Source organism: Mizuhopecten yessoensis, unplaced genomic scaffold (assembly GCF_002113885.1).
Source record: "Mizuhopecten yessoensis strain PY_sf001 unplaced genomic scaffold, ASM211388v2 scaffold10985, whole genome shotgun sequence".
Taxonomy (NCBI): Eukaryota; Metazoa; Mollusca; class Bivalvia; order Pectinida; family Pectinidae; genus Mizuhopecten; species Mizuhopecten yessoensis.
This window is the reverse complement of record NW_018408820.1, coordinates 1,547,701-1,570,465: the sequence shown is the minus strand read 5'-3', so window position 1 is coordinate 1,570,465 and position 22,765 is coordinate 1,547,701. Positions and strand designations below refer to the sequence as shown.

The 22,765-nt window shown below is 34.8% G+C and overlaps 1 protein-coding gene across 4 annotated transcripts in view; it reads left to right on the top strand.

The window, feature by feature from the left end:
* The window catches only part of LOC110464349 (ankyrin and armadillo repeat-containing protein-like), a 54,575-nt gene that overhangs the window by 12,427 nt on the left and 19,383 nt on the right, over window positions 1–22,765 (top strand). Inside the window, exons 3-9 of one of the 4 annotated variants that reach the window (XM_021519529.1) lie at window positions 4,500–4,520; window positions 6,355–6,459; window positions 7,034–7,202; window positions 8,245–8,428; window positions 11,395–11,617; window positions 14,797–14,832; window positions 20,600–20,801. In XM_021519529.1, coding sequence (XP_021375204.1) covers window positions 4,500–4,520; window positions 6,355–6,459; window positions 7,034–7,202; window positions 8,245–8,428; window positions 11,395–11,617; window positions 14,797–14,832; window positions 20,600–20,801 — 940 coding nt within the window. Of the gene's footprint in view, window positions 1–4,499; window positions 4,521–6,354; window positions 6,460–7,033; window positions 7,203–8,244; window positions 8,429–11,394; window positions 11,618–13,693; window positions 13,748–14,796; window positions 14,833–20,599; window positions 20,802–22,765 lie in introns of all 4 variants that reach the window. The other 3 variants (XM_021519528.1, XM_021519530.1, XM_021519531.1) reach the window with 3 other exon arrangements.

The window sequence follows — 22,765 nt, the reverse complement described above, 5'->3', positions numbered from 1 at the left end:
ACTTTGTTTGCAAATATGGGTTATGCTTAATCTTGCTGACAAATTCGTTTTCGTCAAAAAAGCTCAGGGGAAAAATTTATATTTAAAAAATGGTAGCCAGTCCAAACGCATATTCATGGTTTCTGAGCTTATTAACCCTGGTAGTTGGAATGAGAGAAAAATACTCTTTTATGCTCAGTGGTGTAGGAAAGGGAAATTCCACCCTCAGGATTTTCAAATTTGGCAAAACCCTCGGCAAAGTCTCGGGATTTTATCAAATTTGAAAAACCCTCAGGTGAACTTTCCCTATCCTACACCCCTGAGCATAAAAGAAACTTATAGTCTTCTATAATGGTCTCTGACATACATGTATACCAAGGTATATATATCTATGGTATAGGCTACATATACACTGTATACCTACATAATAGATGTTTATGGTTCCTAAGTACAAGGTTTATTGTTGTTGTTTGTTTGTAGAGGTTTTGTGTATACAAGTATACAAAATCTTCTTGCATCAGTTAGATAAAACAGGCTACGTACTGTAAAATAACTAGAATACATCGCCACCCAAACCGTCTCTCTGTAATATAAGTATGTCCTTTGAAACACCAATATATCAAACAGCAATACCTTTATATATTTTAAATTAGCCCATCTATCAATGTTCAGTTTTATTTATAAATTAGATCTGTGTACTTCAGAATATTTCAAGATTTATTCACTTTAATATTAAAGTACATTTCAAGTCCAGTTATTTTTTAAATTAAATTATCCTCTGTAGATAGATGATAGTGTTATAACAAGGGGTGTGTGATTTAAAGGCGTCAGAATGATACGTGTGCCAGTGTATAGCGTACGATGGATTACCGCCCGCCAATCAGTTTACTATACACAACGACAACAAGAACTTTTATGCAATTCCATCGTTAAGCATATTTGTTATCTAGAATTCTTTTGACCCACTTGAAATTAATGGAGCAGTAACATATTTAGGTACGTTAAGACAATCTCAGTTGTATACGATATTGTTAACCTGACCATTTATTGAATATCTATTTACTCTTTTGTAACTTGATGGGACAATTACATGTCCTGCGTAATTAAGTTTTAAACATCCAGCACATGTATGTACCGACTTAGCGGAGGGTCAATCATTTGCCTATTGTTTGCATCTTAAAGTTAAAAGTACGCCAGACTGAATAAATAAATAGATTCAGAAAGAAGCATTGTTAGTTAACAATAATAACAGACTTTACAATGAGTTTCAGACAGGGGTGGCTAAGTGGTTAAGGCGTCTGACATTCTGCTACCACTATAGCCCTCAATCACTGGGTCGCGGGCTTGAAGCCTATGTGGGGCAGTCGCCAGGTACTGGTCGGTGGTTTTTCTCCGGGAACTCTGGCTTTCCTCCGCCATCAAAACCAGTGGCACATCCTTCAATGACCATAGCTGTTAATAGGACGTAAAACACAAACAAACCAAACAAACAAACCAAAACAGTTTCAGAAAATGCTTTTTGAAATGACAATTGGTAATTTTCTCTATTAAGTAAGTCCAGTGTTTTACTAATTGGCTCACTCTGGCGGGGTTGTGCAGTTAACAGCCTGAGGGAATTATAGTTTATGAACTTCATAAATGTTTATGAACAATCCATCATAGCTTGTGGAGAGTAAATAATAAATTTCATTCTGCAGTAGCAGTTAAAACCCTGTGACCACTGTAAACCATAATGGGCTCATCCAGATCAATGCATGGTAGAGCCTACTAAAGTTACGTAGGGGTGAAAGGGTTAAAATCCTGCCACTACATGTAAGCTGTGTAAAGAATACTTTCCTCATATAGAGAGCAAAGATGATGCTCAAGATGTAGGATTATAAAGATACTGGCACATACAGGAAGCAAATTCACTGCTCCGTATGGATAGAACAGATATTGTCAGCAGATATACTTCTCCATTGATCGAGGGAAAATTAACATGGTACTTGAAAAAGGGGAACAAGTATCCTGATCCTCATTGGGATCGAGTTAACTCACATGTAGCAATAGTAATCAGCTAATATAGTGACAGTAAGTGATCCTCTTTCATATCAGCACATGATTCCATTCTAAACTGGACAAATATTTTTTGTAAAAAATGAACCCGAGGGAAAATATATAAAACCTATATAATATTATAATTACTGCCAAGATATTCAAGAAACCGAATATCTAAATATTGGCATCAACTGGTAATCTAGATAAAAATAACAGCTATTGGAAAAATGTTTAGTTGAAGAAAAATCTGACGTCATTTTGACGTTATGAATAATGTCGTTGGCATTATGATAATGCTCATTTACTTTGTCTTATCACACAACACTGTAAAGAATGATGATAAAAAATATTGCAATCATTTTTGAAGTTTATTTTTCAGCATTTTACAATTTATTCAATATTGTATTAATTTTGAATCCATGAATATATATCTACAGTACTTCAGTAGAGGTACAGACATAGTTCAAACTGTTGGTGATTGTTTAACAAGAGAGGAAAAATGCACGGCCAGACCAGGGTTCGAACCCAGGACCCTCCGAACTCTAGACGGATGCTCTACCATTATTGAGCTATCTGGTCGCCGATGTTTGACCCAGTCCAGTTCTGCTACATTCCTCCCTCCTTTAACAAAGTCTTCGACCCCGAAGACACACAAGACCCTATATACCACCTTTTGTGGATATATTTCGTTGGGTGCCAAATGTAATAGGAGAGGAAAAATGCACGGCCAGACCGGGGTTCAAACCCGGGACACTCCGAACTCTAGACGGATGCTCTACCAATTGAGCTATCTGGTCGCCGACGATCGACCCAGTCCAGTTCCGCTACAATTGTATAAGTGTGTTATAGTGTACTGTGTACCTGTCGCAAACTGATATTGATGTTTCACCAACTATTTATTAGTTACCATGGAAACTACTAAGCTTGGTGTGAAGTCTTTCTTCTATTTACATTTATCTTTATTTAGAACAATATTAGACAATGTTATAAAAATTATTTCAATTGTCCAATTGCCTCTGTTTAAAGAGACATATTTTTTATTGAACAGTAACTAGTCGTAATGTTAAAGATCAATTACAGAACTAGGATCATAATGAGATGTATATAAGGGTACACAGCTTTTGTATACAGCTATACATCACGACTAATTGTCTGGTATTTACATAACGTATTCTGTTTATTTAAATAAAACATGGTAGGGTCGAGACAAATGTACATTCATACAGAGGTGTAGAATACAAGTGTTTACGAAACATAGAAATTAAATGTCAATATTGATTCTGATCTATACACAGCTGACTGTGTAATCTTACAGCCATGTTTGTATACAATAGTCTATGTGTACCAACGAAAGTGGCTACTGGTGTGTCTGACTCACTGACACCTTAAAAGTATTTACATACATACGATAGTCAGCGACTACCCACTTAAAGTTATATCCAACAATACTTCATAATCTAATTTCTTTTTTTGAGGGGAGCTTTTTATCCTAGCTCAATAAACAAGAAATCTACAGCAAAAATGCTGTATAGCAGTTATATTTTGCGGGTGTTTTAATTTCGCTTTATTCACACTTCGACTAATATCCGTGAATTCTAAACATCAGCGAATTTATCGAAAATGTTAACTATTGTTTCAGACCTTAATACAACATGTTGAAAATACTTATAACCCAATGCTGTTGTGCAAGCTCAAATGAACTCAAATCAGATTATCACTGGACAACTGGGCGGTCCATGTAAATTAACAACACTTTTACATATAAGTGGCCATAACGTATTGATGTGTACACAGTAGGTGATTTATTGATTACAGTTTACTCCTACAAAGGTACATACACATTTGATTTTCTTTCGAGTGAAGTCACTGGCGGATGTCGACACTCGGGATCAGTGTTTTCAAAATGTTTACCTGTGTTTCGAGGTTTAACCCTTTAACGATGACACTCAAAATACTTTACACGACACATGGGATTTGGTTGCACAGCAAAATTTCACCCCCTCGAATATGACCTGAATACGAAACCACGAAATATTGACTCCGCAAATTTAAAGCGCTATACAGTATCATAAATCATAATGGCTTATCACAGTTTGAATATTTTGTTTCAACGATGATAAGAAAAACTAAATATCAGGATTTTTTTTGTCCAGTCAAACTTTTACCCTGCGATGGTAAAGTACATCGTCGAGTATTAATTTCGCCCTTCACTATTGATTACTCGGAATGTTATTTTGTTTCCTGTGTTCATTAATTGTAATGATAAATTCAACCTACTTGCAGCAGGCAAAAAAGACGTACGTTAAAAGTGCGGCGAAAAATCCCCAGTATATAGTAAATATAATTGTACAACGTTCGCACAGTTCCATCATCTTAATATTCGATTTCCTTATCATGTTATTATGCCAATTACTTCAAGGTTTAGAGTAATTTTTGAGATCCATGAATATTTTTTGATACAATATCTTTTTGAATGTTTCCAGTTGGTGCTAACAACACTGCAGGTATATGTTGAATATGATGAAACCTAATAATATAGTTACAGAAAGTCGATCTGAGTTGTTGTGTCTAACATTAAAATTATGATAACGAGAAATGTGATGTTTACCAGGGGTTTTGCCAGGGTGTTTATAGGGTCTGGTATATAGGGGGACCCATTCCCAATTGAAAAATGACCCTGTATTTTCCCAATTTCAGTCTTTATTTTTCCAATTAGATAAAAAAGCATGTTTATACAAGTTTCCAGTCATTATATGTGCAACGTTCAAAGTATTACCGTCCATGAAAGAGCATTCAAAATACATAAATAACGGAAATTTGAAATTGAATAAACAAAAACACTGAAAATTGATGTGGTTATTTATTGCTATACATTTTACTGTAAGAAACAGTTAGAGGAAATATTTTTGCAAATCACATTGTACTGGTTCTGTTTCTCAAAACCTGTGCATGTGGGAACACTGATGATATTTCCAAAGTTTTGCCCAATGCCGATGTTATTATCCCAATTCCTGCTCAGGAGCCCTTTCCCAAAATAGCTGGCAAAAACCCTGTTTACATCTAACAGTCTGAATGGTAACATGGCTAATGGGCTGCTGTACTGGTACATTGATATGGTGATGTTGGCTCTAACACTAAGACTTGTAATACCGATAACTGTGATATGTGATTGTTTGTCAGCATCGATCGTAACGTTTAATTGCTATTGTGCGGTATTGGTGATGTTGTTCCTAACCATAGTACTCTAGGAAATTAATATTGATGTATTGATTTATGGCCATCTAACAGCCAGAGTTGTAACATACATGGCTTAAAGGGTGATTTAGTACAGTATTAGTGTTCCTGGGCCCACTTGTATATAACAACTCAAAGTTAAGGAAAATCTCAAGCAATGTATTGTCTATGAGAAATCTTAGACTTGAGGAAATCTCAAGAGTTGAGATGTTTTATACCAGTGGGCCCTGTACCTAACTATCAATAATTTCAATACAAGTAGTAGAATCTGCACAATCTGCTGAAATAATATCTGAATTAAGATTCTGTAACTGTAATATCAAAATTTTACTTTTTACACAAACAATGGACGTACTAATTGTGTCGCAACGTCCCTTCAAGACTGTGCAAGATCTACACCCCACCTGTAAACTGTATCTGATGCAGCGTGTATACGCTCCCTATCGATAGGCGAAATGTCTCGGGTCGAGTAACATTAAAAAAAAATCACAATTTCATCACATTTGTACAGGTAAATAACACTAATTGCTCACTCAGTCATAGCTTGACAAAGGGACCAGTTTGTCTTGAAACATTGCAACATGTTTAATACGTACATTGTTTGTGTAAAAAGTAAAACTTTGATATCTGTAACTGTAGTGGACATATAGTCTCTTAACGATTACTCTCTCTAAAAGGCTCATGTTTACATGCACATGCAGAGACAAGGGAATAAACCCTTTTAACTCATTTACCCCTGCAGGCGCATTTGAACTCTTCCAATTCAAAGGTTGGAATAGTTCATTATGAAATTTCAGGGGTGAATGAGTTAAGGGAATATTCTAGTACATCATGATTCAACCAGAAAACTCTATATAATTGTAGTATATCTGTAATGAGAACTGAATAGTTTTATACAATGGTAGTACATGTATAACGAATATTATATATATTCTCATATTGTATCATTGTTGCATACCATGATTGGCAGAATTTGTATCTGTTGATGTCTGATCTTTAAGATCAAAGCGATTTTTACTTTGACTGATGCATGAACAGTAACATCATTATTAAATCATGACAATGTTTGGAGAAAGGTTATTTTCACAATCTGCTTTCTTTCAGGTGATGAATGTCGAACAGAAAGAGAGTTACCTCCCTTGTTACTTGGCCCTGACTTCAAGTGCAAAAACTTCCACTTTGAGAATAAATTGTTTCATTTACATGGAGGTAAGATAAAACTTTGCAGGTCATGTATAAGTATTTATTACATACTTTCTAATAATTATGTTTTTTTTGTATATGCGATACGACACAATAGCTCTAACCCATATCAGCCCTCGCTGTATCACACCCCAAAACCTGTATCAACCCTCTCCGTATCAGCCCACAAAACCCTATTAATACACCCTTTTTTTATGAAATTTCAATATTTCAAAAGAAAATTATATCATAAAATAGAAGATCTATCTGTATATTATTAGTAAGTATGTAATAAACAGAATAAGCATGCCATTTTCCATATCACACAAAGTGCTTTATCTACCCTCGACTAATTTCAGCCCTTTGGCCTCTTGCCCTCAGGCGGATATTGGAGTCTCGGGTTGATACTGGGCATGTATGAATCAAGTTTAGCTGGTAATCTCCATTGAATGATCTTACACTCTATGGAAAGAATGCAGGGCTCAAATAGGTTTCTCTTTTGCACGATTTTTTTCGGTGTTAATTACCCATGTTACCTTTGTTAACATGAGTTGACCTAGTTCTGACCTTTGTTGACCTTTGTTGACCTTTGATTCCCTAGGTATCCTGATAGACCTGGAGACGGACCCTATCGAGGAGGCTCCCAAGTCCTTCCAGGATCTGTACCAGGAGATGATGTCAGAGTCCGAGGATTACCTCAGTAAGATCCTGGAATTTGAGACACTCAAGGAACAGTACAAGATCCCTACTCGTACCATCAATGGAAAGCTGTAAGTTTGTACGGGGTACTCTGCGTAGATCCCTACACGTACCATCAATGGAAAGCTGTAAGTTTGTACGGGGTACTAGGTAGATCCCTACACGTACCATCAATGGAAAGCTGTAAGTTTGTACGGGGTACTAGGTAGATCCCTACACGTACCATCGATGGAAAGCTGTAAGTTTGTACGGGGTACTAGGTAGATCCCTACACGTACCATCGATGGAAAGCTGTAAGTTTGTACGGGGTACTTAGGGTAGATCCCTACATGTACCATCGATGGAAAGCTGTAAGTTTGTACGGGGTACTAGGTAGATCCCTACACGTACCATCGAAGGAAAGCTGTAAGTTTGTACGGGGTACTTAGGGTAGATCCCTACATGTACCATCGATGGAAAGCTGTAAGTTTGTAAGGGGTACTAGGTAGATCCCTACACGTACCATCGAAGGAAAGCTGTAAGTTTCTATGGGGTACTTAGGGTAGATCCCTACACGTACCATCGAAGGAAAGCTGTAAGTTTGTACGGGGTACTTAGGGTAGATCCCTACATGTACCATCGATGGAATGCTGTAAGTTTGTATGTGGTACTTAGGTTAGATCCCTACACGTACCATCGAAGGAAAGCTGTAAGTTTCTATGGGGTGCTAGGTAGATCACTTGTTACTTATTAAGAAAACTATTTGTAGGTAAATCTCCTTTGTTATTGAATTGACCATTGATCTTTGATGAAAAGGACATACTGGGGTATTCAAAATAGCGAAAATATTTTGAAAATACTTTGATTTCAACACTGAGAAAAATTAGACAAAATAGACATAAGTAGAGTTATTATTCGGTATTTTCAGCCCCCAAAAAAAGTATCTGCGCAAATTACATAGGTGCGCAATTTACACTGGATTTTACAGTTTCTGTCAAAAATTACGGGGGGAAATAATATACATTACAGATCATGAATAAAGGATACTTTGATGGGATAATTTTCTTATTCTGCAATTTTATTGACGATAAGTAAAATGAATATATAAAAGAAACGAAAATATTTCTATTTCAGGTATTATGTTATGATGATGGAGTTTGAAACGTTTTACCCACAATCCCCTCATAAACCTCTATGGGTGCGCAGTTTCTTTGAGGAGGTAGGGCGACTTAAGATCAAGAAGTTGCCATTCCAAGACCAACAATTGATTGAGCAGTTCAAGAAATACTTTGGTTACAAAAAGTCAATCAAGTATAAGGTAAGGACATGGAATTTGTTGTTAGGTGTTTTTTGTCCCTATGGCCACTTATATGAAATATCTTGTTTAATCATCACAGATACTTACTTATCGTATGATAAATTTCAGAATTTAAGGCTCAGTGTGAACAACAATGTTTGATATATTTATTTCAATTAAAACCTGACTGCATTTAATGGACCATGGACTTGGCCAGATGACAACCGGAAACTATATAACTACCAGGTAATAACGTTTGGGGCATCAGAGGTTTCAGGTTCAAATCCTGTAAAGATGTAGGAAAAATAGGGCGATATGTGTAGCAAGTTTGGGATGGATTTCATAATCAATTTATTATTCATTTATAATAGATAAGATTTCTGCATGATCATTTTTCTTTTTTGGAAACTTACTACTATGAATAATTTTATCCAGAAAAAAAGTTTATTTTTACATTTCCAAGTCCCCAAATTTCACATTTAAGTTCACTTGAATTTCTGGATATCATTTACTTCAAATGTATTATTGATAACAAAATAACAAGGGTAATCGACGTTGGTTGCATGCATGTACTAACAAAATTGAGATGATTCCATGTAAAGGGACACAACTCTGACTTTGTTCTGTCCAATAGGCCAGGTTTGATTATAGTAATGTTATTGACTTTCTTTATCATGATTGAAGCATGATTTTGCCATTGTTTCGACCTATAGGGTAAAAAGGCTGTAGAAACCTTACCAGTGGTAGGTCCTGTGTATTATCTGTTAAATGTCAGTTCCTCATTGTAAAATATCTGTGGTCTCATTGAATTTTTTTTTTTTTTTTTTGTGAATTCTGACTCAGATTTCAATTTTTCATTAGCTGTGTTAATTGATCTAATAGAAAAACCTGATCGTTTTGGAACAGGGTGGTCTAGTGCATGGCAACATGCCTGACCCACATGAAGACCCCCAGTTTGTGCTTCTATATATCAGGGTCAACATCAATATGCATCAATATAAATATACAAAATTTGTTTCATAACTTTTGTAAAATTAATTAAGTTTGAAGAACAAAACCCATTTTGGACCACATATAACTGTGTGAATCTGAGGAATTGACAGATGTACTGCAATAACAGTGGAAGGGGGATTCTGCTTTGATGAAGTGCCTGTTAATAATTTTCAAAATTTCAGGTATATAATTATGGAATATTTAAATATCTATGATTGGTTTGATTTCTAACAAGATCTATATGCTTATATGTTTCTGAAATTTTTAAATTTCAAATTTTAAACTTTTGAAAATATACACCTTAGCTACTTCTTTTCTATCTATATATATATCAGAACAAACATTTGATTATACAAGTGGATACAAATTCTGAACATGTGCCATAACATTTCTGTGAAATAATCAGAGCAACAAATTTTGCCTGATTTTATTGTATTAGGTACATCACCACTTACCTGTTATAATGCTTGTGAGTTCATACCTTCAGTACTTGGGATGTTGTATACAGGAAAGTGACTCGGACAAATAATCGGGTATATGAAGATATTGAATCACACTTGCATTCACTTTCATTATTTTTGTTTTTCTGACTGTAACATATTGTTGTCAGTACTCCAGTCAGCAATAAATTGACCAACCAAAGTCAAAGCTTGCACATTTTTTGTAACAAAGGGAGGTAATCCAGTGGTCTCTATTGCTAAGGGGAGGTAATCCAGTGGTCTCTATTGCTAAGGGGAGGTAATCCAGTGGTCTCTATTGCTAAGGGGAGGTAATCCAGTGGTCTCTATTGCTAAGGGGAGATAATCATGTGGTCTCTATTGCTAAGGGGAGGTAATCCAGTGGTCTCTATTGCTAAGGGGAGGTAATCCAGTGGTCTCTATTGCTAAGGGGAGGTAATCATGTGGTCTCTATTGCTAAGGGGAGGTAATCCAGTGGTGCTTCAATTGCAGAGTTTTGTGTTGTGTGAAATGATAACGAAACCTTGATATAAAAATGGTGGTGGATATATGTTTTATGTGTTTGAATTGAAAGGATTTTTATGCAGTTGTGCTTCAGGACTTGTTTAGAACTGTATAACTAAAATTCAAGGTTAGTTTGGTGATTTAATTACTTTCATGTTTAGGCAAAAAACATTATGTATGTTTGAACTTTCAGGTACCCTGCCCGACACTAGTTTTTACCTTTGATCCTATTTTTTTTTTATCTTACTCAAATGTACTTAACCCTTTCAACACTGTAGACCATAATGGACTCATCCATATCAATTGATGGTAGAGGTTATTAAAGTTACATAGGGGTGAAAGGGTTAAAGCATCCCATTGTACACCTCGAAAATTGTAAGCATCTTTAAGACCCCTCTTTCCATAGGCAGGTATCAAAACCAAATTTGAATACCATATCATTATTTAAAAGACCTTAAAATATAACGAAAATGAATAACCGTGTTCAGTGATTTTTTGTAATTTCTTAAGTTGGTCCCCCTCCCCTCTGTTCCTAAAAATAAAAGAAGAAAAAAAACCAACAACATAAATCCCTACCAACCTACCTTATTTTTTCAGTCATGTTACCTGAAAACTAATTTCTTTTTTAGCCTGATTTAATAAGCTGTTTAACTTGAATGACAATAATTAGATATATTTAACTCATTTGAGGTAAGTTTTCAGAAGCTATATTTGTTTATATTACAGAGATGATTTTTTTCCTCTTTTGAGAGGTTTTCCTCCATCTTCCTATTTTTCCCATGATTTTAAAAGTTCCTTATTTTTTTCTGAAACATTAAAAAGTTCAAACTTTCTAAGAAGGAGAGGAGTGTATCTCCTTTTGCACTTTGATTTCCACCTTTTTCACCTTTTCCAAATCAAATTCTTGGTATTGTTAAATACCTTCAATTATACAAAAACTTCACTTGCAATAAAACATCTGAAGTGTTGATGAAGTAGATTCTGAAATAATATTCATCAATTAAAATAAGATTTTTTATTTTCCTTATATAGACGCCCCTGAACGGTCTGAAGGCCGCCGCACAGAGAGGTCTGGTCATCATGTTTATGACCCAGGTCAGGAAACTAGGCCAGGCTTCACGGTTGAGTAAACAGGACGAGCAGGGCCTCTCACTGCTCCACCATGCTTCAATGAACAACCGGCCTCAGATCATCACACACTTGCTGCTACAGTCCATGGACATCAATGTCCGACGTAACAACATCATGTCGACAGGTACGTTACCATAGCAACACTAATTAGCTAGAAATTGCCGACTATTTACCAGATTGTTCTTTCATCTTATGTTTTGATTTGAATAACGTATACACAGTGTTTAAAAATGAATGAGAAAATGTTACATTTTATAACTCACTTTTTTTTCCTAAACATTATGAATCGCTCCGATGATTAAGGATCCCAGTCCCACAGCAGGCAAAAAACTGGAGAGTTCCACTATAGATTTTTGCTCATAGAGTAACTTCCCTTTAATTTCGTTTTGTATCTAGCATGCCTGCACAAGGGTATAACCATTGATCAGGTAGATCAGTTGACTGGAGCGATAGTATAATGATCTGAGGTCAAGAGTTCAAATCCTGGTTTGGCCTCGTTGTATTTTTTAAAATTTAAAACAGTGTTGTTGGTTTCATAAATGCTCCACAAGGTATGGTTTTCTTTTCAGAAATAATTTATCAAAGTTGTTGTAGAAAAGTTTCCAATGCATAGTTAATCAATTTTTGGCAGTGGTGCAAGGATCCTTAATTATTATTTTTTTTAATTACATGTAAATTTATGCAAGTTTTATTAATGCATTCAAATTCTTGACATGATAAAGAGTTATAAAACTAAAAGACATTACATTTATGATGCATAAAAAAGTTGAAGGTACTAGAAAGATTTTTTGCTTTTTATTCATAAGAAGTTTATCCAGTTCTCGCAGTTCATAAGAAGTTACCCTAGTTACCAGTATTCCATTAAGTAATATTTTAGAGTCAGTACCTTTACTTAGACATTTTTATTACCTGTTTATAGATCACTTCCCCAACATTTTTTCTTAGATAGAGCAGTTTCTCCCATTTTGGACCAGCACAGAATATTGTGTAGATACCCATATGTTTTAATATTTCTTTTAGAATTTAGTTAAACTCATTCACCCCTGAAGTTTCATAATGAACTATTTCAGCTTTTGAATTGGAAGGGTTCAAATGTGTCTTCAGGTGTGAATGAGTTAAAGCAGATTTCATTTTAGAATTACATTTCCTGACCAAGTCCCTTTTACTGCAGTAATACTATATTTATTAGATCCACCTAATTTTTATAACATTAAAATTAAATATTATAATTTCCCTTTATTGTAAGCAGTAGGTTGATTTTGTAGAAAACTAAAATGTTATAGAGTTACATTGTGGTCAATGTTAATATATATAGGATCTTACATGAGTTTCCATTTCATATGAGATTTATGAAACGAGTCTTCAGAATTTTTCAATTAAGCGAGCCTTTAGCGAGCTAAAATGAAAAACTTTGTGACGATTATACAGGTGTACAAATGATACAGGGTTACATAGAAATTTATAATGAGGGACCTAGATATATATAAATGTCTGGTTTATGCAGGTATATAGACTATACAGGGTTATATAGAAATGTATACAGCAGGGTGACGTACCTGTCTAGGGAAATTTAGGAGGTTTGAGAATCTTTCACTTAATTCTGAAATAACACCAAATTAATCAATTTTAGCAAGTTTCAGTAATAAAATCAAACTCATGATTGGAGATTATTTTTTTGAAATATTAATTCTTAGATAATATTCTGAGTCAGTGGTTTCTGGTAGGTAAAATGTAGGGTCTGTCAAATACTTCACTAATTCATGGCCAGTGTTATTTTTAAATTATATCTTTTTGATTATCCTGGTAAATCTGTATACTTTCGATGTTTGCAGTATTGTTTGTTCCTATTTATTATGCATGATGTGTTTCCATTGTGGTTTAATGGTTTTACATTTGTGAATGGAATGCCATAAAAGTTTCACCTAAATTTTGATAAATAACTGTTGACCCATGGTGTTTCTTGTGTAATATGCATGTTGAATCCCCTGTGGCACACATACATACTGATAAAACGTTGTGTTCCCCAATTAACTATCTTGTTACTGTTGGAAATGTTTTGCCATAATTAATTGATGATGTACACAGAGAGTGATGATGTAATACACATTAATAATGATGTGGAACCCATTGTACACAAAAACTGATGATATATACACATTTAATCACTGGTTTGATGATGTTTTTCACAATTTCCACACAGAGGGCCAGGGGAAAGGGTCATCGGATGGCCTGCGTTCCTTCTTCCTTGAGATTTGTAAATAACCATTTCTGATTTTGACCTTCTTTCACCCTCACCCTGCCCAGTCTCTTGACGTCTTCAGCTATAATATAGATTTCTATAGTCAAACAGGAAAATCTTTTATTCTCTGCAAAGCTGCTTATATTGAATTCTTCTCAAGATTAATGTTCTTATCTTGCCATGTTATTACTGTATACAGTTTATATAATATATAATTGTATATATCCATATTTATCATGTACTAATAAATACTGTTTATTGTTCAGCCCACTCTTCTCGATTCCATAACCCACCTCATTTAACAAAGACCAACAGATAACAATGATCCTGCATGATTATTAATTGTTGGATACTTCTAGCTAATCTCCATGTGTTTCATGGCACTTGATCATCCTCTTCCCAAACTTTACCCCCTCCCCAAAGTTCCGTGTGTGTACTGTAATTAATTGTTGTAACCGTCCAATCGTGGCATCAATATTTCTCCTACTAAATCAGAATTACTTACTCTCACTATGCATTTTGATTCCACTGGGTTTTAATTTTTTCATAGACATGAACTAACTGATAGAGTAGTCCGGTTACACATTAAAACAGCACATTTACCACCTTACCATCTATATGTTACACATTAATAATCTTTTTGATTTGTTTGTTACTTACATTTCATATAAAATTGGCAGTGTTACCTTAAACTTATTTAAACTTATACCACCCAAAAAAGCAGCCAAACTATCATGGTTTTGTAAGGATCTAGCTTTGATTACCATAACAGAGCATGAAAAGTGTCTTCATTTCAGAATATATATATCTGTGACAAAATTGAGATGTGTTACGCTTTCTGATTGGTTGATGTACATGTTGTTATACATGACAGAACTCAGAGATGTGTTCTGCACTCTGATTGGTTGTTGTTGTTCCCCAGTTAGTTGGTGTTAGAACATAGTAAGAAATAAAAACGAAATTATTTTTCAGCTGAAATTTGATACGATGATTGAAATAACTTCATTCTTTGAACATTTTTTTTGATTGGAAGAAATGAAATTGTGACAAAAAATCTTTTAAAGGGACAGGAGAAAAAGTGATGGAATCAAAAGCGACAGGTATTTGTCATGCATGAGCTTCACTTTGGTTTTTACATGTGGTGATATGACAGTCATGCTCCACTGAATACAAACGTCATGTGACAGGTTTTAGTCACATGACACACTGCATGCAATCATGCACAGTCGATGAATATAAAGCAAGCGTGACTGTCCTCAGACATGCAAAGCATGTGCTACACATACACATTATATATTATCTATTTACTCCGCGCTTATTTTGTTTTCTGTGAGAAGTTGGAACTTAACAGGCTGTGTGAAGGATGCACTGGTTTTGCTTATAATGGAAAGATCAAAAGTTCAATTAAGCATTGAACTGCTTTCAGTTGGCATTCATAGGCAATATGATTGCCAACTGGACACAGGCAAATTCAATAAAACGTTGGATCATGTTGTCCAGTTGGAATTCATATTGCCTATGAATGACAATTGAAAGGAGTTCAATACTTATATTTACCATTTTTGTAATCTGTTCATCACATAAAAAATTCAATTACACTTATTATTATACAGCATTTAGTTCAAATAATGTATGTATCATGTATACTTGTTCAATGAATAGAACAGCCATCACTCGGGATGGTCAGTAGTATCCAACGAAACAATTATGACGTCATAAAAGTGATGACGTCAACAATCGGTCCATGGCATTCATAGCCTATATGAATGCCAACTGAATTTGGTCTAGGGTTATATAATGGCAATGCCATTCGATGGTAAATATATTGCAATGGAGAACATTTGTTCTGATGTTTGCAGGACATGAATTATGCAAAAAATTCACAAAAGAAGTCTTGATGATGACAAGAACTACAGATTATTAGCCCTTTCACTCCTATATAACTTCAGTAGACTCTACCATGCATTGATCTTGATGAGTCCATTATAGTCTACAGTGGTGAAAGGGTTAAAGGAAAAAATGGAATTTATTATGGTTAAGTGAAGCCATGGACAGAGAGCTAGGGTATGTGTAATACCTGTGGTTTAGGCAGCACAGTATACAGAAAAGGGAGGATATTATTGTCCAGCAACCACTATAGATATATTCTGAATGATCATAATTGAGATACCAAGTAAAATGAATCATTCAAGTACCCTTTTAGAGGTGGTATTAACTCATTCATCCCTTAAAACCTATTTGAACCCTTCCAATTCAAAGGTTGGAATAGTTCATTGTGAAATTTCAAGGGTGAATGAGTAAAAATTTATGATAGATTACGGGGATTAGAGGGGTGAGGTTGGTTTTAATAACGGATATGCAGGCAGTAGATCGGAGTATATTATATTTCAACATGACATATTGTGAGAGAAAACATAATTTAGGGAGTTAATATGTTTCGAAGAATGAGCTGAATTGCTAGAAGTGGAAACAGTTGTGATTGAAGTGGAATCAAAGGAGTTAAATGGAAAACCATTCATTAAGTGAGATGTCTTATAATGCATAAAAAAAATAAGTAAATGTTCCAGTTATAGAAATAGTCAAATGTTAATAATTGTAATGAACATGAAATTGGACCTTTCAAATCAAATGTTGATGAAGATTTTAAGGTAAAGAGGGCAGGTACAAATATGGCAAGGAGACCTAGATCAGGTCTTAGTCAGGTTGAGCAAATGGAGGTTAGCATTATACTCAAAGTAATCAATAGAAATTGACTGAATTGGAAAAATTAAATGTCTTGGTGGAATAGTGTTTTGCATGCAGCATGAACGACTTAGTGTATTTTTAATTATTCTGATGTCACAATAATTAATTAGTACAGTATGAAAGGAAACACTTTGCATGATTTATAGATATAGCATTTTATATGCTATTTTTTCTATAGTATTCATATTTCATTTATATTATCAAATTTTCTTATTAATTGTTTCTTCAAAATATAAAGTTTTATATCTAAATAAAGCACCTGTGTGGGAGATATTTACTGCCTGTTGAAGCTCTGATTTAACTGGGTTAATTTCCCCAGTGACGCGGTTACTGGGAAACATTTAAGTGTTGAATAAAGTTTCTTTACAAGTTTTTTTTCTACATTTTAAACTGTCTTTCTGTCATCAACATCATTTCAAAAATCCCTAAGATCTAGAGTAAGAAAAACTTCCTTTAAAGATGCATGATTTGTAGAGTTATGATATTTAGACAATTTAAATAAATTTGACCTTTATCCACTTTGAAGTTCACAAATGTGAGATGAATAAGTTAACAGTTAAACGATACAGGTCTATGGGGCATCTTGTTCTTCCACTGTTTCAACACAAAACACACAACATTGTATACAAAGGTTGGTTACTTGTCACTTGTAAATAATAAACAGCAGGTTATCCTATTTAAATAAATTTGACCTTCATTCATTTAAAGGTCACAGATATGAGATGAGTAATTTAACAGTTAAATGATACAGGCCCATGGGGCCTCTTGTTCTTCCACTGTTTCAACACAAAACACACAACATTGTATACAGAGGTTGATATAACTTGACATTTGTAAAAAATAACAGCAGGTCTATTTCACTTGTTATTACTCATTCACCCCTGAAATTCCACAATGAACTATTCCAACCTTTGAATAGGAAGAGTTCAAATGTGTCTTCAGGGGGGAATGAGTTAACAAAACCATGGAGGTGAATGGTCAGTTATAGCTTGAGCTGCTTTTAGTTTCAATGTCACGAATGTCAAGTAAAAGACATATATAGTACATATTCAATGCTCAATGCAGATATATTTTATAATTTATGGTACCAGTGGTATATTGTTTCAATTAACTCAAAGTTTATGCTGCATACATTAACACCTAAGTTTGAAGTTTGATATACATAATATTTCTTGTATTTAGTTTTTTAAATTTGCTTTTGAATTTTTTCAATTCATTTGTTTATCCTGGATTATTTTGCTTTTCAAGACAATTTTCTTTACAAGTCATTGGAATTTCTGCTCAGTGTTTTGAGAACATTTTACTAACCCAGATTGTGTCAAGTTACATTTCTAAGTACCATTATTGCTATGTACTAACTTTTGAACACATTTTATTTAACATTTTCCATTTCTTCGTATTTTTAAGATGCAACTTCCTTTTCAGAATCAAATTTATCAGTATGATTTAGATGAAATTGCATGTTATTTTAGCCAATTTGTAATGCAATATGGAAGAATTTGTGGAGAAATCATTAACAAAAATCTGAAAAAAATAATATTGTTAATGGTTTGCTTATTCATATATCAGGGAAATTAACTATTACAGTTTTCTACTGATAGTTAACAGTTAAAGTATGGGTATGAGGATATAGCAAGTTTATGATCCCGCGAGGCCAGGACTATTTCCCGAGGCGAAGCCTAGGGAAATAGTCCTGGACGAGGGGGATCATTAACTTGCTATATCCCGAAATACCCATACTTCAACTGCTTTATTATACCGATACAAACACTCCCTTACAATATTCTAAATATTACTAGACAACAAATTTTTCAACAGTTGGGACACTTTATTAACAAAACTACAGCAATGCGAGATGAAGGTCGGTCCAGAAAGTACCCGCTCCGCTGGCCGGAAATTGCCGGAAATTGCCGACATAATTCGATTGCGCTGATTGGTCAATATTCAGTCAGGCCCCGCCCATGAGGTCACTCAATTTCCTGCATTTTCAGAGGGAAATAGTTTCAAAACTATCGCACCCCTCCAGACGAACTATTTCCCTGGCATGCAGTTAGAGGGGAAATAGCTTGTTTATGTGGTTACTTTTGTATAGTGTAAAATAAGTAGAGGTATAATAAAAATAAAAAAACACATTGATTTCTGTCAATATTCTTAAAAAATAATTGATCCTGGCATGAAACTGCTGAAAAAATTAACCCACAAATATTTTCCACATTGCAGTATGTTAAAGTGATATCTTCACTGTACTCTGTACTATTGCATGAACTGGTAGGTACAGCTAAATAACAACAGACTTGTTTTACTGGCATTCATCAGTTATACAGGAGACATTCTGCTTAATGAACTTGTATGTCTGTACCTCAAAATTTATTTTTTTATACTTTTGCATGAATTTTTTCAGTATGTTGAACAATTTACATTCACCTTCAAAGTGTATTTAAAAGTATATGACCATTTTATCAGTTTTAGACATTCATTTTTGTCATAGGAGCTGAAAAAAAGAAAACTTTATAAGTTTGCTAACAAAAGAATAAATTTAAAAGTATTGAGACATGGTTTATGAATGAAAAACGTCCAAAAAAGAAACCGTAAATCTGTTATGTATATAAAATAGAATTTCTGATATTTAAGAAAATGCATGTTTAGCATAATATTATATGCCTTAATGAATGAATATTACCGTATTTATCCGGAAATAAGCCCATGCTTGCTAATAAGCCCACCAATAATATATATTACTGTCAGGAAGAAATGTAACCAAAAACTTGTTCACTGTCATGTAATAATCCCCAACCCCTACTTTCAGTCAGAGATGATATGTTAGCCGCATTGGCTTATTGCTGGATAAATACGGTAGTTCATCTGATGGGTCTGGTGCTGTATTAATAATCCACTATCGCAAGCATGACCTGTATTGGTGTACCTGTACAATGTACCTGTAGCTGTAACGAGCCCTGTATATAATCACGGGGTACTAACAAAACCAAAAATTAATAAATATTCCAGTGTCATTTATAGCTTGTCTCACCTGGACAGTGTTTTTTATAATTTACTTTAAATTCTGATCATCAAATAAAGTTCATCGATAGATTTACTGATCAAGTGATAAAATTAGGTATTAATTGTGCATCAGGCTTAATTCTAATTAAATGACTTTTACCAAAGATATACAAAAACAAGTTAATGTATGCCTTATCCAGGCAGCACAGGAATTTCTGTCTTATTCTACTATAACATTTTGTAAAATAAAATCGTTACAAATTTGGGATGAAAATGAAAAAAATGCAAGAAAAGAACCATCAGATGCAGTTAATATTTGTTGCAATAGGACTTTAATTATTTTAGGACACAACAGGATGTATAAAATCACTTTAAATAATTTAGCATATGATAATTGATGGTTCTTCACTTGTGACAATAATTTATCATATGCTAATTGATGGTTCTTCACTTGTGACAATAGCACAGGTAGATATAACAAACCTGCCATTACGCCATTTTAGGGTGATTTCATATTGTAATCAGACAAACTTTTCGTGGGAATCCAATTTAAATATCAGTTTTAGAGTTGTCTAAAAACTTGTCCAAGATTGATGTTGTTGTATGATGTTGTAGCGTGTAAATATGAGGTTATATTTAGACCAATTTTATTTCAAAATATATCTTTTTTTTTACTTCTTCAAAAATATTTCCCTGAAGTTCTAGATAAGCAATTTTCTGAAAATATTTTCTAATAGTTTTTAATAATGAATTTTAACATTTAATTATTGTAATAAAAATTATGCAATTTTTTTCATGAAATTGAAACTTTATTTTGTCTCAAATTCTAGTTTATTGCTTACATTTTACTTGAAATTTCTTTTTCACAAGTTTCATTTATGATAAAATAAATGAACTAATATACTTTTAATTGAAATATCTGAAGACATTTTATGTCTATATTAAAAGTTTGTATTTCCTTAAATATTTTTGAAAGAAAAATGAATCTTTTTTCTGAAAATTGGACAAAAATGAAAAACTTGTGACTATAGAAATACATGTACATAAAATATCAGTGATATACTAGATTGAGACATTGACCTTGACCTTTGTATGACCTTGAATCGTTGGGTTTCATTACAGGTCCGACCTCCCTCCATGTGGCAGCCCGATGCGGTGCCCTTGATGCTCTCGCCTGTCTCCTTGCCAACTACGGCAACATCCTGGCAACGGACCAAGATGGCTGGGCTGCAATTCATCACGCTGCATTCTTTGATCATGAACCAGCCATTAAACTGATGATCAGGAAGAATGTCGGACTTATGGAACTAGTCACTAAAAATGAGTAAGAACCAGCAAACTACAAGCTCTTGGTTCTTTGTTAAGATATGGTTATCGATTTTTATTTTATTTTCAAAAGAACTTGAATTTTTCCTGTATTCTTCAAAATCTAAAAGTGCAGGTTTCATGTTGGTGTATTAGCTGTCTTGGTCAATATAAAACCCACTAATCCTATTTTTAGCTCACCTGGCCCGGAGGGCCAAGTGAGCTTATCCCATGGTGCAGCGTCCGTCGTCCGTCAACTTTTTCCTTTAAAATGCTACTTGTCCTGAATGGCTCAGAGGATTTTGACCAAATTTGGTCAGGAGCATCATTGGCCAAAGGGTTCTCAGTTTTGTATAAACGGAGGGTATAACCCCCCTGGGGGCAGAGGGGCGGGGCCAAATAAGGGGAAAATAGGTAAATCTTTAAAAATCTTCTTCTTCTCAACCAATAGAAGGATTTTGACCAAATTTGTCCTAGAGCATCTTTGGACAAAGGAGACTCAAGTTTGTATAAACGGAGGGTGTGGCCTCTTTGGGGGCAGAGGGGCGGGGCCAAATAGGGGAAGTAGAGGATTTTTTCTCTCCTACTATACAAGTGAAGGGATTTAAACCAAATGCAGTCTGAAGCTTGGTCAGGAGCATCATTGGCCAAAGGGTTCTCAGTTTTGTATAAACGGACGGTATAGCCCCCCCTCGGGGCAGAGGGGCGGGGCTAAATAAGGGGAAAAAAGGTAAATCTTTAAAAATGTTCTTCTTCTCAACCAATTGAAGGATTTTGACCAAATTTGTCCTAGAGCATCTTTGGACAAAGAAGACTCAAGTTTGTATAAACGGAGGGTGTGGCCCCTCTGGGGGCGGAGGGGCGGGGCCCAATAGGGGAAATAGAGGATTTTTTTTCTCCTGCTATACAAGTGAAGGGATTTTAACCAAATGCAGTCTGAAGCATGATTAGGGACAAAAGAATCAATTTTGTATAAACTGAGGTGTGTGGGCCTCCTTCTAAGGGCAGATGGGTGGGGCCCATTAGGGGAAATAGAGGAAAACATCAAATATCCTTCTCCTTTTGTACCGATGAAGGGATTTTGACCAAATTTGGTCTGGAGCATCATTGGCCAAAGGGTTCTCAGTTTTGTATGAACGGAGGGTATGGTCCCCCTGGGGGCAGAGGGACGGGGCCAAATAGGGGAAAATAGGTAAATCTTTAAAAATCTTCTCCTCAACCAATTGAAGGATTTTGACCAAATTTGTCCTAGAGCATCTTTGGACAAAGGAGACTCAAGTTTGTATAAACGGAGGGTGTGGGCCTTCTGGCGGCATAGGAGCGGGGCCCAATAGGGGAAATAGAGGATTTTTTTTCTCCTACTATACAAGTGAAGGGATTTAAACCAAATGCAGTCTGAAGCATGCTTAGGGAGAAAAGAATCAATTTTGTTTAAACTGAGGTGTGTGGATTCCCCTTCTTTGGGGCAGATTAGTGGGGCCCATTAGGGGAAATAGAGGAAAACATTAAAGATCCTTCTCCTTCTGTACCGTTGAAGGGATTTTAACCTAACCAAACTTGTTTTAGAGAATCTTTGGGCAAAGGGAATTGAATATTTATAAATGGAAGATGCAACTTTGTTACTTGTACTCCTTTGATAAACCTGAATGGTACTCAGTAGGTTTTAAATTGAAAAATAAAATACCAGGTGAGCTATTAAGGCCCCTGGGCCTCTTGTTGTTTCTGTGTTCTTAAATGGAACTGTAAATTTTTATTTATCATAAAATATTTCTAAATATTGTTACAAATGAGATATGTTGAGTTAATATGCAAAGCATTGTCAAACCAACCAAACAACATCTCACTGTTTTGGATCACTTGAATGGCTACCTGTGATTGATCATTCAACACGTTGACTGTATCTATCACATGATCACTGAGAGTAATATATGAGGTCAACAACTTCTGGTTATTCTTAAAGAACTTTCACAATGCAGCATACCT